Source organism: Barbus barbus (assembly GCF_936440315.1).
Source record: "Barbus barbus genome assembly, chromosome: 3".
Classification (NCBI taxonomy): Eukaryota; Metazoa; Chordata; class Actinopteri; order Cypriniformes; family Cyprinidae; genus Barbus; species Barbus barbus.
The window spans coordinates 43972665-43996755 of record NC_136731.1 but is presented as its reverse complement, the minus strand read 5'-3'; the positions used below and the strand labels follow the sequence as shown (position 1 = coordinate 43996755).

General features: G+C 38.0%; 1 protein-coding gene across 1 annotated transcript; it reads right to left on the bottom strand.

Annotated features, from left to right (window-relative positions):
- Positions 1 to 1352: 1352 nt before the first annotated feature.
- On the bottom strand, positions 1353 to 21195 carry LOC306859081 (uncharacterized protein; the record flags this gene model as incomplete). The annotated part of the gene is made up of 4 exons (XM_079399898.1): positions 20723 to 21195; positions 15856 to 16560; positions 10395 to 10718; positions 1353 to 1423 (listed from the first exon to the last, which is right to left on the bottom strand). The coding sequence occupies exons 1-4, from the start codon at positions 21039 to 21041 to the stop codon at positions 1353 to 1355; spliced, it is 1419 nt and encodes a 472-aa protein (XP_079256024.1). The 5' UTR covers positions 21042 to 21195.
- Between the last annotated feature and the right edge of the window lie 2896 nt (positions 21196 to 24091).

Genomic DNA, 24091 nt, shown 5'->3' with positions numbered 1-24091 from the left:
GCATCCCTCATTAAGACAGGGACTTTATGCCACCTACTGGTGGTTTAGTTTCATATTTATTTATCCTAAAGTTCAAGTTGAGCTTTATTGTCATTCTGCTACATGTGGGGACATACAGTGGAACGAAATGTCGTGTCTCGCAGGACCACGGTGCTACATAAATACAGACATACAACAACGAAGTAAAAAACACTATAAACCTATACACAACTAACCTACTGACAGATTTAACTATAAGTATACTATAAGTATTTACCGTATCCAAACTAAAAACAGATGAGACTTCATTACTGCAGATAATGAATCAAGTAAGTATATCTTGTTATAAGCTTTGTTTATTCTTAATTTAGTCTTACCATTCCTGCGGCTTTCACACCCGGCAGTTCTTGCTATATGTGCTCGGGAGGTGAATTAATCGTGTCCTAAGTTACAATTTATCTACGAATGCATTCTGATATCGGAATGTTATCGCGTGCGTGGACCAAGAAATTTGACTGCTGAAAGTACAATATTTTATTTTTAACTAAACTATTTAATTATTTAATGTATATAATCAATATTATAACCACCAGTAATATTCAATATATCAGCCAATAATGAAATAATGTTGTTGTTTTATTTTCTTTTTGCATTTGAAGAGCGAGATGTTCCATTACTGGTTGTGTTTGTAATATGTAATATTTTTGTACTTATCTGGAGTTATTAATTTTGCAGGATCAGTGCAGATGTGTTACAGGAGATACAGTGTGGAAACACAGACCAGTACTGAAGGGTTAATGTTAGAAGTCTTTAATGAATTTTTTGCCCAGTCAGCTCACCCTGATCACACATGACAAGCTAAAGTGCTATATTAACTCACTATCCCTATGGATTTTAAATGTTTTGAATATTTTCCATTTGCAAGTAATATATTCCCACCTGTGCTTTTACAAATATTTCTATAATCATCATGTATTTTACATTTAACAAACCAACGGAAGAGGACAGCAGCGTTGCTGTGTCAGTCGTGGGGGAAAAAAGGAACATTCTTCATGAAGATGTGCGAGAGAAGGCAATGCAAGGTGAGTGGGGACAAAAATTACCTTTCTTCATTTTCATAGATTTTGGGATATTTATCTATATTTGGGTAATTTATAAAGTTACATTTTATTACCTGTGAAGTAGGAATAAAAAAATTGTAAAAACATTATGCAGATACTGCAAGGTGTATATAAACTTTTGACTGCAACTGTCTATTGCTTTCACTCAACTGCACCATTTATAATTACAGGATATGTTTTAAAACAATCATTGTTCTTTCTTTCCTCAAGGAATTTTTTTCTGACTTTCCTGCCTCTTTGGAACATTTCTGTTTACAGAGACTGTGGAGAGATGGTGTGCAGCGTCATGACAAATTTACTGCCGATGGAGAGCTTCTGGGACACTGTCAAACAGTATTTCCCAGCAAGTTCATTTGGAGTTCTTTTTTATTTTATTATCAATTAATTAATTTAATCAAACTTGCATTCACTAATTCTAGAGTAAGATCAATGTTTAATGTTGGTGCTAGTAAAGGTTTGAGAATTTATGGCCTGGTTTCACAGACAGGGCTTAGACTCAATAAAGTTCAATAAAGACATTTAAGTCATTTTCATTAACATGCCTTAGAAAAAAAACATTACTGGTGTGCATCTTGAGACAAAACAAAGGCTCTGATATTTTTAAAGATCAGTCAGTGCAAGTTTCTTTCAGTCGAAACAGCTCAGAATTACCTTTTAGTCTGGGGCTGGTCTTAAACCTTGTTTGTGAAACCGAGGGTACCATTAACACAGTTTGGCAATGTTTTATAATAAGGTCTCATTTGTTGTACATGGAATGATCATTTTCTTGAATTTTTTTTGTATTAAATGAGTGTGTTTGTTTGTTAGTAATCCTATACGATATGGAGACCAAATGACTCCACAAGGATAGTAATACCAGTAAATGTTGACCTTGTGGAAATGTTTAGGTCTCCAATGAGGAAACAGGCTTTTACATCATACATAATGATATTTTCTAAGATGGCGAGACTAGGTACAAAGTATGTAAAGTATGTAAGTGATTTTGCATTGACTCTAATAAGTGAGTTAAAGTGTTGTGTAGTGTTGGGATTTTCTTGTGCATCAGCAAAAAGCTTATTTTGTATTTGTTTTAGAGATTGTTTTGTCAATAAATGTAGAGGGTTTTCCGTTTTGTGTTTGTGTTGATTGTAATTAGGTAATTAAGAGTTGTTTTTAAATTGCCTATACTAAATTTAATCTTCATTGCCAGAGATTTATGACATTTAAGTACATTGAAATGACATTTAAGTATGTTTTAGTTCACATTAATTGCTTATTCAGAAGTACAAATTCACCATATTTCAAAGTACATATAAAATATACTAAATTCCCACTTAAGTGGTTCAAAAATGTAACTCAAAAGTTCGACTAATTGCATTTAATATCATTTTAAACTTAAATATATTTGAAATCACTTACAAATAACATGCATTTAGGTGGTCAAAAACATTACATTTAATTCATGCTTAAGTGTATTGTTAACTGACATTAAAGTATAATTTAGTTAACATTAATTGCTTGTTAGTACATTGATAGTACACTTTTAACATTTTAAAGACACTAGAAGCAATTATGAAAGTACATATAAAGATGTACTAAAAAGTTCCACTTAAGTGGTTTAAAAAAATCACTCAAAAGTTAAACTTATTGCATTTAATATCACTTTAAAATGTGATACATTTGAAGTTAATTACAAATGTATTTAAACGTCGAAAATAACATTTAATTTGTACTTATGCGTGTTCTTTTATAGTATATCATTTCTGCAATAAGTACACTTTATAAAAGTACAGTTGGGCAAAAAAAAGTATTTAGTCGGCCACCAATTGTGCAAGTTCTCCCACTTAAAAAGATGAGAGAGGCCTGTAATTTTCATCATAGGTACACTTCAACTATGAGAGACAAAATGAGGGAAAAGAAATCCAGAAAATCACATTGTCTGATTTTTAAAGAATTTATTTGCAAATTATGGTGGAAAATAAGTATTTGGTCAATAACAAAAGTTCATCTCAATACTTTGTTATATACCCTTTGTTGGCAATGACAGAGGTCAAACGTTTTCTGTAAGTCTTCACAAGGTTTTCACACACTGTTACTGGTATTTTGGCCCATTCCTCCTTGCAGATCTCCTCTAGAGCAGTGATGTTTTGGGACTTTCAACTCCCTCCAAAGATGTTCTATGGGGTTGAGATCTGGAGACTGGCTAGGCCACTCCAGGACCTTGAAATGCTTCTTACGAAGCCACTCCTTCGTTGCCCGGGCGGTGTGTTTGGGATCATTGTCATGCTGAAAGACCCAGCCACGTTTCATCTTCAATGCCCTTGCTGATGGAAGGAGGTTTTCACTCAAAATCCATTAATTCTTTCCTTTACACAGATCAGTCGTCCTGGTCCCTTTGCAGAAAAACAGCCCCAAAGCATGATGTTTCCACCCCCATGCTTCACAGTAGGTATGGTGTTCTTTGGATGCAACTCAGCATTCTTTCTCCTCCAAACATGACGAGTTGAGTTTTTACCAAAAAGTTATATTTTGGTTTCATCTGACCATATGACATTCTCCCAATCCTCTTCTGGATCATCCAAATGCTCTCTAGCAAACATCAGACGGGCCCGGACATGTACTGGCTTAAGCAGGGGGACACGTCTGGCACTGCAGGATTTGAGTCCCTGGTGGTGTAGTGTGTTACTGATGGTAGCCTTTGTTACTTTGGTCCCAGCTCTCTGCAGGTCATTCACTAGGTCCCCCCGTGTGGTTCTGGGATTTTTGCTCACCGTTCGTGTGATCATTTTGACCCCACGGGGTGAGATCTTGCGTGGAGCCCCAGATCGAGGGAGATTATCAGTGGTCTTGTATGTCTTCCATTTTCTAATAATTGCTCCAACAGTTGATTTCTTCACACCAAGCTGCTTGCCTATTGCAGATTCAGTCTTCCCAGCCTGGTGCAGGGCTCCAGAATTTTGTTTCTGGTGTCCTTCGACAGCTCTTTGGTCTTGGCCATAGTGGAGTTTGGAGTGTGACTGTTTGAGGTTGTGGACAGGTGTCTTTTATACTGATAACGAGTTCAAACAGATGCCATTAATACAGGTAACGAGTGGAGGACAGAGGAACCTCTTAAAGAAGAAGTTACAGGTCTGTGAGAGCCAGAAATCTTGCTTGTTTGTAGGTGACCAAATACTTATTTTACAGAGGAATTAATTCATTAAAAATCCTACAATGTGATTTCCTGGATTCTTTCCCCCCATTCTGTCTCTCATAGTTGAAGTGTACCTATGATGAAAATTACAGGCCTCTCTCATCTTTTTAAGTGGGAGAACTTGCAGAATTGGTGGCTGACTAAATAGTTTTTTGCCCAACTGTATACTTAAGTGCACTTCTTTTTCACAAGGGTAAATAAACAATAAGTTGAGGTGGTGGTTGAGGAGAGACCCCCCACATGATTGTAAAGCGCTTTGGGTGTACAGCAATACACAATAAAGCGCTATATAAATGCATCATTCATTCATTCATTCATTCATAACATGCTTTTTGTATGATCCCTCTTATTTTGGTAAAATAATTAACATTTAGCAGATTCTGAAATGTGTGTGAATGTATGTAAAGTTTTGACTTCAACTGATATATATATATATATATATATATATATATATATACACATACATACACACATACAGTGGTGTGAAAAAGTGTTGGCCCCCTTCCTGATTTATTTATTTTTTTGCATGTTTGTCACACTTTAATGTTTCAGATCATCAAACAAATTTAAATATTAATCAAAGATAACAGAAGTAAACACAACATGCAGTTTTTGAATGAAGTTTTTTATTATGAAGGAAATATGGAAAATTTATAGAAAAAACAAACAAACAAAAAAACAATTAATGATACACATTGTAAATTTAACAAAACTGTGATTTATACATGAACATTTTCAGTAGGCACTGTGTAATCACAGAAAGATCAAATAAGTAGCACAATTTGGCCCAAGTTGGCTGAAATTAGTAAAAATGCTACACTGCCATTTAATTTTCAATAATGCCAAAAATGGACAACTGATTCATTACAGCTCAAAATCAGCCTAAAATATATCACAGCGCATCTTTACTCATCAGTATCATCCCTATCACTCTCATCATCCCATGTAGCTCTTTCCTCTGTTTTCTGGGAAACAATATTGGCAGACATTAAGGTGACCAGACGTGCTACTTCTCAGGGACATGTACTTTGATGTCATACAACGATCATTCTGCGCAGCGCAAACAATCAACACCTGGTTATTTTAGGCAATTTAGAAATCCTGTGCAGAACATATCCCTGGGAAGTGGCACGTCTGGTCACCTTAAAGTGCCCTTATTATGCCATTTTTAAGGTTGCTAAGATTGTTTTACGAGTCTCCTAAAACAGAGTGCACTTTAGTTTTCTCAAAAAATCTATTTAATTTTACCTCATTTCTAAATGATTCATAAATGTCTCGTGCGAAGCAGTTCGAAGAATCAGTCTCTTTAAACCCCTCCTTTCCGTGAGCCCTCACTGCTGTGATTGGTAAGATGGCGCAGTCCTTTGTGATTGGTCTACAGCGTACAGCACGTGTCAGAAACTAAACGCCCTTTGCCATAACGGAATGACTGGAGACTTGTCAATACATAGAAAAGATCATATCGATTGTACTTTACCAATTTGAGCTGGAGTCTGATGATGAAACCATTGAAGTGGCTGATCAACAATAGCCGGAGCAGGACGTTTCTCAGTGGTAAATCTCAAATTTGTGGTAATTATAAAATGAGAGAAAACTAATTTACTCTCACAGTGTAGGATACAGTGTCTTCTTGGCATGATGTTAACCACATGGAAATTTTACTGTGATTGTGGAAGGGGAAATTGTTCTTGAGAACGTGGTCCAGCTAACATAAGGCTAGCGGGCCACTGCTGGCCCACCAGAGGCAAAGTTGGCGGCCCACCGGCGTTTTGCTCATTGTTATTCCAGCGGACCACGAGCAGCAGCCGATGCTTTTCTGACAGCGGTCCGCTGACAACCCACTGGTTTATAATTACTGTTTGCTGGTGGTCCATAGTCGGTCTGTGGTTCATAATCAGTTTGATTACACTAACCAAAATGTCCTTGCACATAATAATGGATTGAAAACAATGTACAATCATAATTGCAAATTTATTTTCTGTTAACAAATTAAATATACAAATGCATTTACAGTATATTTATCTGGTGGTTTATCCAATGTGACTTTCAAATAGAAGCATTCGATTCACATATTAGTACCCGTACAAAAGTCAACCACAAAATCAACCATGGTTTAACTATGATTGTTGTAGTAAATCCACAGTAACCAGCATAGTAGTAAACCTAGTAACTACAAACTTTGCCATGGTTTCAAAAACTATGATTACCACAGTTTTACTCCAGCATTACTGAAATATTACTATAGTAGACCATGATATTAAAACCTTAGTCTGAGAAAAAACCCTGATTACTACAGTCATGGTTAGTTTTACCATAGTAAAAAACATGGTTAACTGTTGTAAGGGTACAATGCTTTTCGCAACGCAGCTTTAGAAAATGCATGTTTCAGGGTTACAATAAAACATATCCTTTAAACAGCCAGAAGTGACTGACTCACTGGGGAGTATCTTCTGGCAACAAATTAATGTCCACATGTCAATAACTAAGATGATACAAGTTATGTGTTCAAAGTCATGCTCAATTAAACAGACAAACATTAAAGGGTAAGTTTGGTGAATTTTAATTCACTTTATACTGTCACAAAGTCTGTAATATGTAAATGAACAATAATTGGATGATGCAAAACATTATTTGGCTGACAAATAAATGGGTATATCTCATGGAACTCAGAGAAAGATTATTCATTGTTCGTTCACATATATTACCATCATAGTAACAATACAAAGTGAGTTGAAAATCACCAAACTTATGATTTAACCCTTAAATGCATTAATGTTTTGCCAACCATTATTACATATTCTGGACTTTAGCTACCCGGACCTATATACAGTATCTCACAGAAGAATACACTCCTAATGAAATTATCCAAATTGGGCCCAAATAGCCATTTTGGTGTTATCGCTCTCAATCTCTCATACTGGTCACTGGAAGTTCAACATGGCACCTCATGGCAAAGAACTCTCCAAGGATCTGAAAAAAAGAATTGTTGCTCTACATAAAGATGGCGTAGGTTATAAGATTGCCAATACCCTGAAACTAAGCTGCAGCACGGTGGCCAAGACCATACAGCGGTTTAACAGGACAGGTTCCACTCAGAACATGGTCGACCAAAGAAGTTGAGTGCACGTGCTCAGCATCATATCCAGAGGTTGTATTTGGGAAATAGACATATGAGTGCTGCCAGCATTGCTGCAGAGGTTGAAGGGGTGGGGGTGGGTCAGCCTGTCAGTGCTCATACCATACGCCGCACACTGCATCAAATTGGTCTGCATGGCTGTCATCCCAGAAGAAAGCCTCTTCTAAAGATGATGCACAAGAAAGCCCGCAAACAGTTTGCTGAAGACAAGCAGACTGAGGACATGGATTACTGGAACAATGTCCTGTGGTCTGCCGAGACCAAGAAAAAAATGTTTGTTTCAGATGGTGTCAAGCTTGTGTGGCGGCAACCAGGTGAGAAGTACAAAGACAAGTGTGTCTTGCCTACAGTCAAGCATGGTGGTGGGAGTATCATGGTCTGGGGCTGCATGAGTGCTGCTGGCACTGGGGAGCTACAGTTAATTGAGGGAACCATGAATGCCAACATGTACTGTGACATACTGAAGCAAAGACTGGGACGCACGGCAGTATTCCAACATGATAACGACCCCAAACACACCTCCAAGACGACCACTGCCTTGCTAAAGAAGCTGAGGGTAAAGGTGATGGACTGGCCAAGCATGTCTCCAGACCTAAACCCTATTGAGCATCTGTGGGGCATCCTCAAATGGAAGATGAAGGAGCGCAAGGTCTAACATCCACCGGCTTTGTGATGTCATCATGGAGGAGTGGAAGAGGACTCCAGTGGCAACCTGTGAAGCTCTGGTTAACTCCATGCCCAAGAGGGTTAAGGCAGTGCTGGAAAATAATGGTGGCCACACAAATAATTGACACTTTGGGCCAAATTTGGACATTTTCACTTAGGGGTGTACTCACTTTTGTGGCCAGCGGTTCAGACATTAATGTTTGTGTGTTGACTATTTTGAGAGGACAGCAACTTTACAATGTTATACAAGCTGTACACTCACTACTTTACATTGTAGCAAAGTGCCATTTCTTCAGTGTTGTCACATGAACACATATAAAATATTTACAAAAGTGTGAGGGGTGTGCAAGCTTCTGTGAGATACTGTAGCTTGATAATAATTAGCAATAATAAACAGTAAGTGTATTTCCTTAATTTACCCAGCACCAAAAGAACAGTTATCATTTGCTTTTGATACTACAGTCTTTCGTAATTTAGCCCCAGAGCTTGTTTAATACCGGGTTCAGGTATTCATTCCTAATTACAAGAGAATCACAGAAGGATCAGTTGCAAAGCTTCTTGACAGTGGATATAGCATATGCATTTCCTAAATACATCTTACGTGGAAGAATAACTCATTTTAAAAACAACAGTGAAGAACAATATTAAAAAAGTGGACCAAAAAAAAGTGACCTGAACAAGAACAGTTTGTAATAAGCGTCTACAAGTAAGCAAAATACAAGTGATACACATGCATTATAAGACAATTGAACATAATATGAAATTCATAAGAAAACACAATGATATAATTTATATCATGAAGCAAAATGGCATACAAGAATAAAACTTTTTAACATTGTTCTTTAGGGAGGAAATCCATCTTTGAGTTGATCTGAATCGGAGTTGAATCTGCTGGTTTTGAAGATGAAGATTAACTTTATTCACTGTGAAAACTTTAGATAATGATTCTTTGTCATGTTGCTTGTTATGACTGGTCAGGACAGATTTATCCAGATGGCATTTTACTGCTTGATGCATTATTGCGTAGCATTTGATGAGAAGGCAGCATCATATCCGATAATGCTGGATCTGAAGATGATCTACTTAGGATTCATCCACACGAAGCCAGAGCTTTCCTCATCCAATCTTTTATTTTCTCATTCTTCCATAAACACGGCGTTGTCTCAAGAAATATGACCTTACGGCCAACCGTCGGCTTGGTGTGTCCCGGCCTTTACGTGACGTGAAGCAGTGTCTGACTAGGGTAAAGATGTGGGGTGATGACATCATCGTTTCACAAAATATACAGATTGGCTTTACACACAAAACACAAAGGTGTTGTTTTCAGATTTATCCTCTCTTGGACCCGGTTTCAAAAAAACATTTTCAGCCTCCCAAAACGCCCGATCCATCTGGACGAAATATACAACTAAATACGTCTCCGTGTGTACGGGGCCTTACTCTGATGTTTTTTTTGTATGACTGTGTAGAACAGATGATTGATTGAAATGCTTCCCACGTGCAATGCAGTGATACGGTTTATCTCGAGTGTGGATCCTCTCATGTTTTTTCAGAGTTGATGAAATACTGAATCTCTTGTCACAGTGTGAACACTTGTAAGGTTTCTCTCCAGTATGGATCCTCTCGTGTGTTTTCAGAGTTGTTAACTGACTGAATCTCTCATCACAGTGTGAACACATATAGGGTTTCTCTCCAGTGTGGATCCTCTGGTGTGTTTTCAGAGTTGATGACTGACTGAATCTCTCGTCACAGTGTGAACACTTATAAGGTTTCTCTCCAGTGTGGATCCTCTCGTGTGTTTTCAGAGTTGTTAACTGACTGAATCTCTCATCACAGTGTGAACACATATAAGGTTTCTCTCCAGTGTGGATCCTCTGGTGTGTTTTCAGAGTTGCTAACTGACTGAATCTCTCATCACAGTGTGAACACATATAAGGTTTCTCTCCAGTGTGGATCCTCTCATGTGTTTTCAGAGTTGATGACTGACTGAATCTCTTGTCACAGTGTGAACACTTATAAGGTTTCACTCCAGTGTGGATCCTATTGTGTCTTTTCAGATGTGTTGACTGATTGAAACTCTTGTCACAGTGTGAACACATATAAGGTTTTTCTCCAGTGTGAATCCTCTCATGCAGTTTTAAATGGGTCGCTGTATTAAAAGTCTTTTCACACTCAGAGCACATGTACTCTCTCACACCAGTATGTATTTTCTGATGCTTTCTCAAATTTTGTTGATGCAAAAAACTGTTACCACACAAATTCTCCTTTGAATGAACTTTCAAGTGTTTCTTCAGATCTGAAACCCATAAAAACGTTTTACCGCACTGATCGCATGTGTGCTGCTTCTCTCCAGTGTGGATGTTCATGTGATCCTTAAGGTTTTCTGATTGTGTGAAACTCTTCCCGCATTGATCACAAGTTAATGGCTTCTCTCCAGTATGAACTCTCATGTGATGCTCAAGACTTGTTTTGCGTGCAAATCTCTTTCCACACTGAGTGCAGGTGAAATATTTCTTGGCTCTTGTTTTCTTTAAATCTTTCTGTTTGGTTTGAGAGCAACTCAAAGGTTTTTCTCCAGTTTTGACATGATTTTTCTCCTCAACATCACTTGATTCTTTATTCTTCTCATTTTCTTCAATCAACTCTGAAATAAAAGTAAAAAATGGTTCATTTTCAGTAACTTGTTAAAAGATGAGAAATGTGAACATAAAAGTGAACACTGATGTAACAGTGAGAACAGCGCCACTTTTACAAATGGTGGCACCAGAAGCAGATTTGGTAGCGCTGGGGGCTGGTGTGTGGGGTATAAAAAATAAAGATAATTTAATTTAATCATAAAATGACTACAGTTTTGCATTAATAAGTGCAGTTACTAATAACATTACATGTTTATTTCTTGGTAATACACATTTGACACTAAAGCACTAAGCTTGAGTTGGGAAGCATACAAAATGTACTTTTATTAACAGCAGTAACTACAAAATCTAATTTTCATATAGGAAAATATATATATTCTACTCTTACTAAATATTCTTATATAGTATTATACAGAACTGACCAACAACTTTAATGATTATAACTGATGTGCGATTCAGTCGCAGAAGAAAAGTTTGGTGTTTAGTGATTTTAGAATTTCGAAACAAAGCAAAAAGTAGAAATGAATGACTGATAAGCCAGTAAGTTCTCCTCTGCTGCCATCTACTTGTTATAGTGGTAATTTTATGTATGGCTTTACTTTAATAAGGGCTTGTTTACCACAAAACTATATTTTGATGTACAATGTGTTTTGGCCCATTAAAAATACAATTTTAATGTGGAATACTTAAAAAGTCATTAAAAAGTGCTTGAATTTATCTCTCAAAAGGTTGTACAAGCCCTGAAATTAATGATGTAATAACTTTGGACAATTTCTGCCACAACATCATGCGCAGCACATAGGAGTAGTTCTGTTATGCTTTTGCTTTAGTTTGCTGTTTGAAGTTTCTCATATGCAAACTATGAGTGAAATGGGTGTAAAATGCTAAGTTGCAGTCTGGAGTCCAGCAGTGGAAAGTAGACAATTGCGTCCAAAAAAACCCCCCAAAACAAATAAAATTAATTATTATATATATATATATATATATATATATATATATATATATATATATATATATTATAGACACAAACCCCATGTTTCTATACTGCCCTACAAAGGCAAAAGACCTTAACTCTGTAAAATGATGAAACTATAGTGCCATGTGCTTTTTAAAAACCATTTTCATAGGTTTCACATCATCTGCTTGGAAAATATGTAAATATTTTACATTTATTCATTTAGCTGACGCTTTTATCCAAAGCGACTTACAATTGCAATATATGTCAGAGGTCGCATGCCTCTGGAGCATCTAGGGGGGTTAAGTGTCTTGCTCAGGGACACATTGGTGTCTCACAGTGGATTCGAACCCGGGTCTCTCACACCAAAGGCATGTGTCTTATCCACTGCGCCATCACCACCCCAGTATGACTAGAAACACCAGAGACTTGAAAACTCGTGTGCCATGGTTGAAATAAAATATGTTTGATGTGTATTAGTGTTTATTTCATGCTTTACATACATATGAAAAGACGATAGGATCACGTGTGCTGCCTGAACTGAGGAGGCATACTGCCAAGTATGGTGACCCATACTCGGAATTCGTGCTCTACATTTAATCCATCCAACGTGCACACACACAGCAGTGAACACACACACACCGTGAACACACACCCGGAGCAGTGGGCAGCCATTTATGCTGCGGCGCCCGGGGAGCAGTTGGGGGTTCGGTGCCTTGCTCAAGGGTACCTCAGTCGGGGTATTGAGGGTGGAGAGCTACAGCGATATGTCATGACTAGTGTAAGATTAATCGCGATTAATCGCATCCAAAATAAAAGTTTTTGTTTACATAATATATGCGTGTGTACTGCGTATATATATATATATATATATATATATATATATATATATATATATATATATATATAAAAATACACACACATGCAGCATATATTTTGAAGATAATTACATGTACAGTCAGGTCCATAAATATTGGGACATCGACAATTCTAACATTTTTGGCTCTATACACCACCACAATGGATTTCAAATGAAATGAGCAAGATGTGCTTTAACTGAAGACTGTCCGCTTTAATTTGAGGGTATTTACATCCAAATCATGTGAACGGTGCAGGAATTACAACAGTTTGCATATGTGCCTCCCACTTGTTAAGGGACCAAAAGTAATGGGGCAATTGGCTTCTCAGCTGTTCCATGGCCAGGTGCGTGTTATTCCCTCATTATTCCAATTACAATGAGCAGATAAAAGGTCCAGCGTTCATTTCAAGTGTGCTATTTGCATTTGGAATCTGTTGCTGTCAACTGTCAAGATGAGATCCAAAGAGCTGTCACTATCAGTGAAGCAAGCCATCATTAGGCTGAAAAAACAAAACAAACCCATCAGAGAGATAGCAAAAACATTAGGCGTGGCCAAAACAACTGTTTGGAACATTCTTAAAAAGAAGGAACACACCGGTGAGCTCAGCAACACCAAAAGACCCAGAAGACCACGGTGAAGAAAGAAACTCCAGGGAACAGGAGTTTCACAACAGTTGGCCAGATCAAGAACACTCTCCAGGAGGTAGGTGTATGTGTGTCAAAGTCAACAATGAAGAGAAGACTTCACCAGAGTGAATACAGAGGGTTTACATCACCACAAGATGTAAACCATTGGTGAGCCTCAAAAACAGGAAGGCCAGATTAGAGTTTGCCAAACGACATCTAAAAAAGCCTTCACAGTTCTGGAACAACATCCTATGGACAGATGAGACCAAGATCAACTTGTACCAGAGTGATGGGAAGAGAAGAGTATGGAGAAGGAAAGGAACTGCTCATGATCCTAAGCATACCACCTCATCAGTGAAGCATGGTGACGTGACATTCGTGCTCTGCATTTATCCCATCCAAAGGGATAAATGCAGACCCGGAGCAGTGGGCAGCCATTTATGCTGCGGCGCCCGGGGAGCAGTTGGGGGTTCGGTGCCTTGCTCAAGGGCACCTCAGTCGTGGTATTGAGGGCACCTCAGTCGTGGTATTGAGGGTGGAGAGAGCGCTGGACATTCACTCCCCCCACCTACAATCCCTGCCGGCCCGAGACTCGAACCCGCAACCTTTGGATTCCGAGTCCGACTCTCTAACCATTTGGCCACGACTTCCCATGGTGGTGGTAGTGTCATGGCGTGGGCATGTATGGCTGCCAGTGGAACTGGTTCTCTTGTATTTATTGATGATGTGACTGCTGACAAAAGCAGCAGGATGAATTCTGAAGTGTTTAGGGCAATATTATCTGCTCATATTCAGCCAAATGCTTCAGAACTCACTGGACGGTGCTTCACAGTGCAGATGGACAATGACCCAAAGCATACTGCAAAAGCAACCAAAGAGTGAAGGGAAATAAGTGGACTGTTATGCAATGGCCAAGTCAATCACCTGACCAGAATCCGATTGAGCATGCATTTCACTTGCTGAAGACAAAACTGAAGGGAAAATGCCCCAAGAACAAGCAGGAACTGAAGACGGTTGCAGTAGAGGCCTGGCAGAGCATCACCAGGGATGAAACCCAGCGTCTGGTGATGTCTATGCGTTCTAGACTTCAGGCTGTAATTGACTGCAAAGGATTTGCAACCAAGTATTAAAAAGTGAAAGTTTGATTTATGATTATTATTCTGTCCCATTACTTTTGGTCCCTTAACAAGTGGGAGGCACATATGCAAACTGTTGTAATTCCTACACCGTTCACCTGATTTGGATGTAAATACCCTCAAATTAAGCAGTTAAACCACATCTTGTTCGTTTCATTTGAAATCCATTGTGGTGGTGTATAGAGCCAAAAATGTTAGAATTGTGTCAATGTCCCAATATTTATGGACCTGACTGTATATATTTACATAAATTAGATAACATAAATATATTTAATATGTAAGCGTAACATATTTTTCTTAAATATATAAATGCATGTATATACATATACATGTAAAATTGAAAGTTGAGAGTCCTGAGATCTTGTTTCTTACCAGAAGTAACTTGCTCTGTCTTGTCTGTCGGCACGATATCAGTTTCCTCTTTGCTCTGCATTGTATTTTTCACTGCGTGAGAACATGTGTAGTGTGAGAGTGGCATTGTTTGTTGGAGATAGCAACAATAACTAAAGGTGGGCAGGTCTTTGCGAATGGTCAAGTACAGCAAAAGTGATCAATAATTACTGAAAGTAAAAGTGAAACGTAATGAGATAGATCTCTCTCCTACTGACAAGTACGGATGGGTATCGTTAAGATTTTTACGGCATTACTATTCTTACGATACTGCACATCAGTTTGGTTCCAAAGGAGTGGATGGCAGATCTACAATGGCCTTCATAATAATATTAATCATAATATTTCTTGAATAATTAATTAATCAAAGTTACATTATACATGTTAGAGAATAAGTTGAATATGGCTTTAGTCTGCCTTTTTACTCTCTAAGAATCTGTTCTCATTGTCCAGCGTATCAGATATACGTCTTCGGAGAGACGTATTGCATCTGACCTCTGATCACTTGTCACCAAAATAGTCATCAGAAGATATGCTTCTAGCTTGCGTCCATATGTGGAAATTGTCTAAGTTTATCTAGGTTTTGGAACCAATCAGAATTTTGATCACTTATGCATTGACATAATTTGCAACCTCTGTCAGGGTATAATTGATTTTTGTATTGTAAGGCAGAGCGGCCTACGAACTCCATCGCGAATGTTAAAGCTGACTTCTGCTGATGAAACTGCAAACTATTTTCTTCAGTAAATTTTTCTTGAATTAATCACATCTCTGACTCCTGGTCTTTGTTCATCATACCTGGTCCATGGGTTTTAACTGTAATTCCCCAACTGTTATTTAATGGCATACTTTTTTTTTTTTGCATGAAAAAATGACCCTTTAAATACCATGTTCCGGTCCCCATTCCTTCTTACAAGAGAAGTAAATAAGTTAACAAGTAAATAAATATCAGTTGCAAAACTACATGACAGTATATCTTCCATTTGCATTTTCTAAATACATGGAAGAATAATTAGTCATTTTGAAAAAAACAGTTTTGCTTTCCTTCATGAAAGAGTCAGGAAACATGCATTATAGGACAATTAAACATATGAAACTCATAAGAAAGCACAATAAATAAAAATGTTTTGACATTGTTTTTTGGGGAGGAATCTCGAATCTGAATCTTGAATACTTACTGTGATGTCTTTTTGTATGCTTGCGTAGAGCAGATGAATTATTGAAACGCTTCCCACATGCAGTGCAGTGATACGGTTTATCTCGAGTGTGGAACCTCTCATGTGTTTTCAGGTCTCCTGACTGACTGAATCTCTTGTCACAGTGTGAACACTTGTAAGGTTTTTCTCCAGAGTGGATCCTCTCATGCAGTTTTAAAAACTTTGCTGAAGTAAAAGTCTCTTCACACTCAAAGCAGATGAACTCTCTCACACCAGTATGTATTTTCCGATGTACTTTCAAAATTGAAAAACTCTTTCCACGCAAATAACATGAATATGGCTTCTCCTTTGTATGAACTGTCAGGTGTTTCTTTAGGACTGAAGTGCTCAAAAATGTTTTATCACATTGATCACACGAGTGCAGTTTCTCTCCAGTGTGAATGTTCCTGTGTACCTTAAGGTGTACTGATTGTATGAAACTCTTCCCACATTGATCACACGTGTAAGGTTTCTCTCCAGAATGAATTCTCATGTGACGCTCAAGACTATATTTGCTTGTCAAACTCTTTCCACACTGAGTGCAGGTGAAAGATTTATTGGCTCTTCTTTTCTTTAAATCTTTCTGTTTGGTTTGAGAGCAACTCAAAGGTTTTTCTCCAGTTTTGACATGATTTTTCTCCTTATCTTCCTTCAATTTTTCGTTCTCCTCACTTTCTTCAATAAACTCTATAATAAAAGCAAAACAGTTTATTTGTCAGTAGCTTGGAAAAACAAACAACAACAACAAAAAACAAGAGAAATCTGAAAGTACATAAAAGTGAACCCTGGTGTAAAGACAATTTCTATACAAAATTTTGTTCCTTTTGATGCAATTGTATAAATTATACTTCCCTGAAACTTTTCATGAAGAATGATCTTCAAAACAATTTTTAAAACATTATAGACACAATCCCATGTTTTTAAAGGAGAACTATTAAAGGGTTACTCCACCCCAAAACCACAACAAATTCCTTGTGTGTTTGCGCACACTTGGCGAATTAAGCTGATTCTGATAATTCAAATTTTGTCAATCAATCACTTACCGCCATGTCGTTCCAAACCCATAAAAGCAATTGAAGATATTTTGGATGAAAACCGGGAGGCTTGTGACCGTCCCATTGACTGCCAAGTAAATAACACTGTGACGGCTCAAAAAAGTATGAAAGACATCGTCAAACTAGTCCATCTGCTATCAGTGGTTCAATCTGAATGTTAGGAAGCGACAAGAATACTTTTTGTTTGTGAAGAAAACTAAAATAACGACAGGATTTTAGAATTTATTTATTTTCTCTGAAAAACAACGAAATTGACTCAAGATTCTTATGCCAAGCGCCATGCTCTACTATTTGAGCTACAGGAAAGCTATAGGAACCGGAGCTTCTAACAGCAGCTGTGCATTGAAGCGATGACTTTACTAATCAACGATCCTTTAGTAGGTGGGGCTTATTTGCCATATTGTGCATTGCACTTTTTCCCATTCATAAGTATTAAGAGTCCACAGTGTAATCTTTGCTCTAAAGCGCATCCTGCTGGCAGAGAATGAGCCTGTCTATAGCAACAGTTAAGCCCGGCTCACACTGTGCGATTTTGGCCACGATTTGTTCGTCTGAGACAAATTTTGAAAATCCTAACATCCTAAAAGATTCCTATAATCCTAGGCTAAAATCGGTTGTCTAGATCGCTGGTTTGACATGTTCACCGACAGCCGATTAATGGCCGTTGCGATCAATTTTTTCCTCCGATTAAATTCTGGCAGTGTCAGAAGATTTCAGACACTTTCCTCAAGTTTCCTGCAGTGTGACATCTCCTACGACGACCGTCAAACCAAGAACCAATAGGAGCACTGAACTTGATGACGCAATTAGCGCGACAACTTCAAACCATTCATTATTTGTAAAAAAAAAAAACAATATATGTACAACGTAAAGTTTACTTAAAGTTTATTTATTAAGGGGCAGGATGTTTAAACTCGAATAACAAAATTACCTCAAGTTCGCTCTGTAGAACTGGAAGTCCATAAAGTCCTCTTTTGCCCAGCCATGACTTGCTCCACACACGTCGTCTTTTTCGTTTTTTTTGTTTTTTTTTACATCAAGGCATGTAATTAATAAAACTAACGCTACACGTTGCTGTTGTTTGCTAGCTACCATTATAGCGAGAGAACGCGGGTCACGTATTGATGACGTAAAACTCCGGACAAGTCTTCTTGAGTACGTCCGTTTTTATCGCGTCTTGACTGTCGTACAGTCTGACATTAAGACAACTGAGATCCTACAGTCTGACATGGGGATCATGTTCGTACAGTGTGACAAGCAGCAATCGCAAAAGATTATTAAAAATCGCACAGTGTGAGCCCGGCTTTAGTGTAGTTTTATAGTATATTTTATAGTATAGTTTTTGTTGTTGTTCACTCTTTTTTTCTGTTTTCTGCAGAAACTGAGCACTGTTCATATTCTTTATCATGGCTGAAGCACTTTTGTTTCAATCTATAAGAATAATCAACTGATGTTATAGTTTAAAGTTAAATATATTAATATTAATAAGGTGAGACTGAGAGTGTTATAAAAAGTAAAGTAAAAAGTAAAGTCGTGACGTATTGTCAAGTATGGTGACCCATACTCGAAATTGGTGCTCTGCGTTTAACCCATCCAAGTGCACACACACAGCAGTGAGTAGTGAACAAATGCACACACACACACACACACACACACACACACACACCGTGAACACACACCCGGAGCAGTGGACAGCCATGCTCAGCCAGGGGGTTCGGTGCCTTGCTCAAGGGCACCTCAGTCGTGGTATTGAGGGTGGAGAGAGCGCTGTACATTCACCCCCCCCACCTACAATCCCTGCCGGCCGGGGACTCGAACCCACAACCTTTCGATTCCGAGTCCGACTCTCTAACCATTAGGCCACGACTTCCCCACTTATGTGTGTTATGTTCCCCACTTATATGTGTTATGTTTATTTGACAGTGATTTCACATTTATTGTTTGTATGAAGTCTAAATACAAATAAAAGGTGACCGTTCATTTATTTGTGCCATTTGTTTTCTAAAATAGTTAAAATAGTTCCTATAGTTTTATAGGAGGTAGGCTTGCTGCGATAGACGGTGTTGGCGGTGATACCGGTGTTAAGCCGCAACACCGGTTACTTTACTTGCCCACCGCGGCAAGTAACCGTAATTTAGATTTTTTTTTTAATAGTAATAAAAATCATTTAGTTCAGTTAGAGAACAGACACTACAATTAAAACTGAACACGGCTGCTCAATGCAACACATCGAGCGAACGACAGTCACGCATCACAGATCAGATTTCATTTATCACGTGAGGAGAGTGAGCCGAGGGGACTGACAGAAGAGTGAGGTGAGACAGACAAGACGATGACAGAAGAATTTCAAAACGGAATGTAAAAGCGCCTGTTTAAAGAATTATTTTGGATTTTGAAAAGCCTGTTGACCTGCCATTTATCTAAGGTGATATTGGAAGGGTTTTTTTTAACATTCATCTCTCATTTATTTGGTTCCACAGTATTTGCTAGTTTTTATTTTATTTAAACTGTGTGATTTTCCCAAGTGAAAGTAAAATGCGCACGGTGCTTTTACAAGCAAAGGAAAGTGGGAAAACTCAAACAAACTAAAAACAAACAACTGCTTGATGCCGAATTGCCGCAAATTCGAGGTGAGGTATTACCGGTGTTGTCACACGTCGATTAACCAGTGGGAAAATTTCCTCACCGTCACAACCCTAATAGGAGGAGATTTCATAGACTTGGCAAATCCTTGTTTCATAAGATGTAGGTACAGATAACTGTTGTGGGTGTTCTTGGCAGTTTTTCTGAGGATTTATTTTATTTTTTATTATTATTGTTGTATTGACCGAAATAAAAAAATATATTGTGATATACATTTTGGCCATATTGTCCAGCCCTATGTGAAATAGTCTTAGACTAGTCCAGAATTTAATAGGCGCTATTACAGGACTAAATTGAGGCTTAAATTCAACCAGGGTTAACTTCAGATTAACATTGTGTTTCTAGTCTTTATATATCAAAATTATTGGCACCCTTGATAGATATGAACAAATAAGCCTGTAAAACTATATATCTGCATTGTTAACAATTTAGATTTTTTATTCCAAAATATACATTTACTTTTTATTTTTTGAACGATCAAAAGGTAAAACAATCGTTTTAGTTTCACAACCTTCTTTGATCATATTCTCTTAGGATGCCAATATAATTTTGACCATCTCTCGCTCTCTCTAAAACATAATAATTTGCATGTTGCAAAACTGAAAACAACAGCTGGGTGGAAGAATTTAGGCATGAATTCATTACAAAGAGATTTCTAGACATTCCTTTTTCTTTTGCTCGACACCTGATGTGTGCAGTTTACTTTGCTTGCTTTAAAAAAAAAAAAAGTTATCTTCTTCAGCAACATTTTTTGTTTGTTTTGTTTTTTTGATTGCAGTCTTTCTTCCACTGCTATTGTTTTCTTTGGATTTGCTTCTGAGTTCCATTCAATTTTAAGCTTTTCCTTGTTCGTTCCATGTTTTATAGGCAACCTCTATCATGCTAATTCAGATTAGCACAGTTGGTTTCAAATTATTCTAGTTTATTTTAGTTCAGGACTCCATAGTCCAAGAGATAGTAATCTGTACTTAATCTGTGTTTCAGAAAGCCATTTTTGAAACCTTGATTAACTATTCTAGATTAAGCCTACTTCTATCTTAATTTAAACCCTGTCTGGGAAACTGCCCTAGAATTTACCTCCGAAGAATGCGGCTTGGTTAGCCTAATGTCCCACAAACAGTCATTAAAGAAGAATGAAGAATAACACCAACCTCCTTGTTCCTCCTGTTTTATACTCCGGGTTTCTGGTTCCTCGTGTTTTATTCTCCAAGTTTCTGGTTCCTCCTGTTTTATTCTCCAGGTTTCTGGTTCCTCCTGTTTTATTCTCCATGTTTCTGGTTCCTCGTGTTTTATTCTCCAGGTTTCTGGTTCCTCGTGTTTTATTCTCCATGTTTCTGGTTCCTCGTGTTTTATTCTCCAGGTTTCTGGTTCCTCGTGTTTTATTCTCCATGTTTCTGGTTCCTCGTGTTTTATTCTCCATGTTTCTGGTTCACTGGTGTTCTCCTCACTCTCTTCTTTAACAAACACCATCTTCACAGCAGATCTCAGTTCAGATGATCCTCCTCCAGATATTCCTGCTTGTTTCTAAACTTAGTCACGACTCTGAGGATGAGAACATTACAGGTATTGAAACAGCACCACAACAAAACACAAGAGATCGCGGGGAAACTAATCTTCTTCCTCTGAGGTTTAATGGTGTTTGGCAAACAAACATGTGTTTTAGCGCCCCCCGCTGGACTGGAGTGAAAGCGGCGAGAGGATACGGAGATGGGTATAAAACGGAGGTCGGAGCCAGCTGCAAATGGGTGTGCCAGACGCAAGTAGGCTGTACAAACCAACAGATGATTTTGATTGGTTTGTTTAATGTCATGTGGGTTGTAGTATCGGTTCACGCTCCTAGTGGCGGTAGTGGGCGATTTTTTTGCAATCCGTCATAAAAACTAAGACGGCGGCACAGTAGGTTTTTTGTTTGTTTTGTTTTGTAAAAATTATTACAAGCTGTGAAAAGTGCATTTTCTTGGTGGCTTTTGTACAACGTTTTCTTAGTACCCCACACAGCTTACAATCTTGTGCCTGTCAATATCTTTTTTTTCTACAAACAACCATTTGCTCTCCAGGTTATACGGATGACCATAAGCAGGTAATGTAATTGCATGGCATTGTAATTTTGGTAACACTTTCTATGAAGCCCATATTTACAATACATTATAAGGGTATTTTAAGGCATTATAATGAATGCATAATGCATTATAAAAACCTTATAATATGTTATATCATCTTATGAATATCCATAATAACAGTTTTAATGTATTATAATATTTACTTATTAGTGGTTATAGCTTTTAAGAGTATGACGATTTATAAGTTGCATCCACTTAAGTTACAATGTATTATATTTCTCATAGTTATAATGTATTATAAGTTTCATATGTTGCCACCTTTCTTATGCTACTTTACTTAAAGTCATCAATGTCCACTTATAAGTATAGTAATAATAATAGTAATATATATATTTTTTTCTCTCAAACAGCCATAAGATCAGATATCAGATCAGGGGTCCGTTCTTCGTACGTCGCTAACTCAGTTAGCTGGATTTGATTGTTGACGATTTGGCATGATCTTGGATTGTTTGGTTCTTCAATGCTCATCCTGGAGTTGCTGTCATAGCAACGGGTCGGTAAGCTTAAACCTGCTCGGGAGCAGGCTTATTTCATGTAAACAGGATTAGATCGCGGCTTTATAAGCGGCGGTGATACGGGAAGTCTGTTGCACTTGCAGCCATGTCTAGCCCGTTTTTACGAGAGCAACCTGTTGCGGAAGGTGCGAGGATAATTCGCAGAGCTTTTAGAATTAAATTGCGTTTTGTGACACAGACAGCATCCATTAGCACAGCGCGATAGTGTACTTTTTGAAAGATATCGTTTTTCACGTGGGGGTGTCATTTACATAATTAATTTGTTAGAACCTCATATCAAGTTTGACTCGTCGAAGTCGGGCTTTAACCACAGCACAAACTGTGTGCATCGCGTTGAGATTCTTTGCGAGTGGCACTTTCCTGTACACTATTGGGGATGCGGAGAACTTGGCCAAAAGTGCTGTCTGTCGTGCCATTCGTAAAGTTTACCTGGCGCTCAAGCAGTTTTTAGGTGTTTTTGTAGTCTTTCCAAGCCACTTAAGACCCCAAGTTGTAAAACAGAGCTATTTCGCAATTGCAGGTACATTCTACTTGTTAATGAAGATCGTATGAATATGACCACACTAGTAAATATAAATCGATTGTCCCCCAGGCTTCCCTAATGTGATTGGTGCCATAGACTGCACACACATTCATATCAAGGCCCCACCAGGCCCCAATGAAGGGGGTTTTGTGAACCGAAAGGGGGTTCACAGTATAAATGTGCAGGGGAGTTACTATCACAATTCTTAATATTTTATATTGGTAATACAATGTATTCCATAAGTATGCAATTGATTGACTACAATGTCTTAGATGGTGTGTGACTCTATGTGTCATATCACAAATGTGGAAGCCAAATGGCCAGGATCTGTGCATGACTCAATGATTTTCAGAGAGTCACATTTATGCACATTATTTGAACGTGGTAAGGATATTAATGTCATGCTCACTGTATTACACACACACTTATTGTGGGCCTAACAGAACTGCATTTTACCATTGTACAGGTGATTACGATGGGATCCTGGTTGGAGACAGGGGCTATGCTTGTAGGCAGTATTTTATGACTCCATTCCCTGACCCCAACCCTGGACCACAAACCAGTTACAATGTAGCTCTAGCCAGGACAAGGGCACGCATTGAAATGACCTTTGGCTAAATGAAATGACTAAAGGGAAGATTTCAGTGTCTGAAAAGTCTGAGGGTTGCACCTGACAGGGCATGCGACATTGTCGCATGTGCTGTATTACACAACATTGCCACCATTAGAAAGGAGAGGACCCCTGTGGTGGAAGTTCAACCTGATGATGACCTCCAGCCAGTGCACTTGGATCAACCTAGTGGCAGAGCTGCACGGGGCAGGATTGTGGAACACCATTTTTGAGAATAATTTAATAAAAATTAAGACAAATAAAAAAAAAAAAAAAGACAAGGCAAATATGGATTCAATGACTTTTATTAGTTGTTCTTTGAGAAAAAACAACAAATTAGGGTCATCTTTTGCCTGTAAAGAGATATTGTTATGCAAGGTCAACAGTAGTGCTCTGAAATGTGAAATGTTTTAGTACTTACTCTGAAGTTCCTTTTGCAGCAACTCTTTCTTCTTCATTAGCTGTTGAAGCTCTATTTCTCCCCTCAGTTTTAGTTTTTTTAAATGCAAAAATTCAACCTTATGCTGTAGGCTACGTTTATAGAGGGAACGGATGTCACCCTGTGCCATTTGCAGAGAAAATAAATTAGACTCAACACATACAAAAAAAAAAAAAAAAACAAAGTAAAAAAACAAAACAATGCAACACTGTCCACCTCTGTATCGGTTCTCTGTGCAGACTCCCTCTCTGCAGGCCTATGTGCAGACTCCTGCAACTCATATTGCGGTCAAAAATATAAAGGACATTAGTTG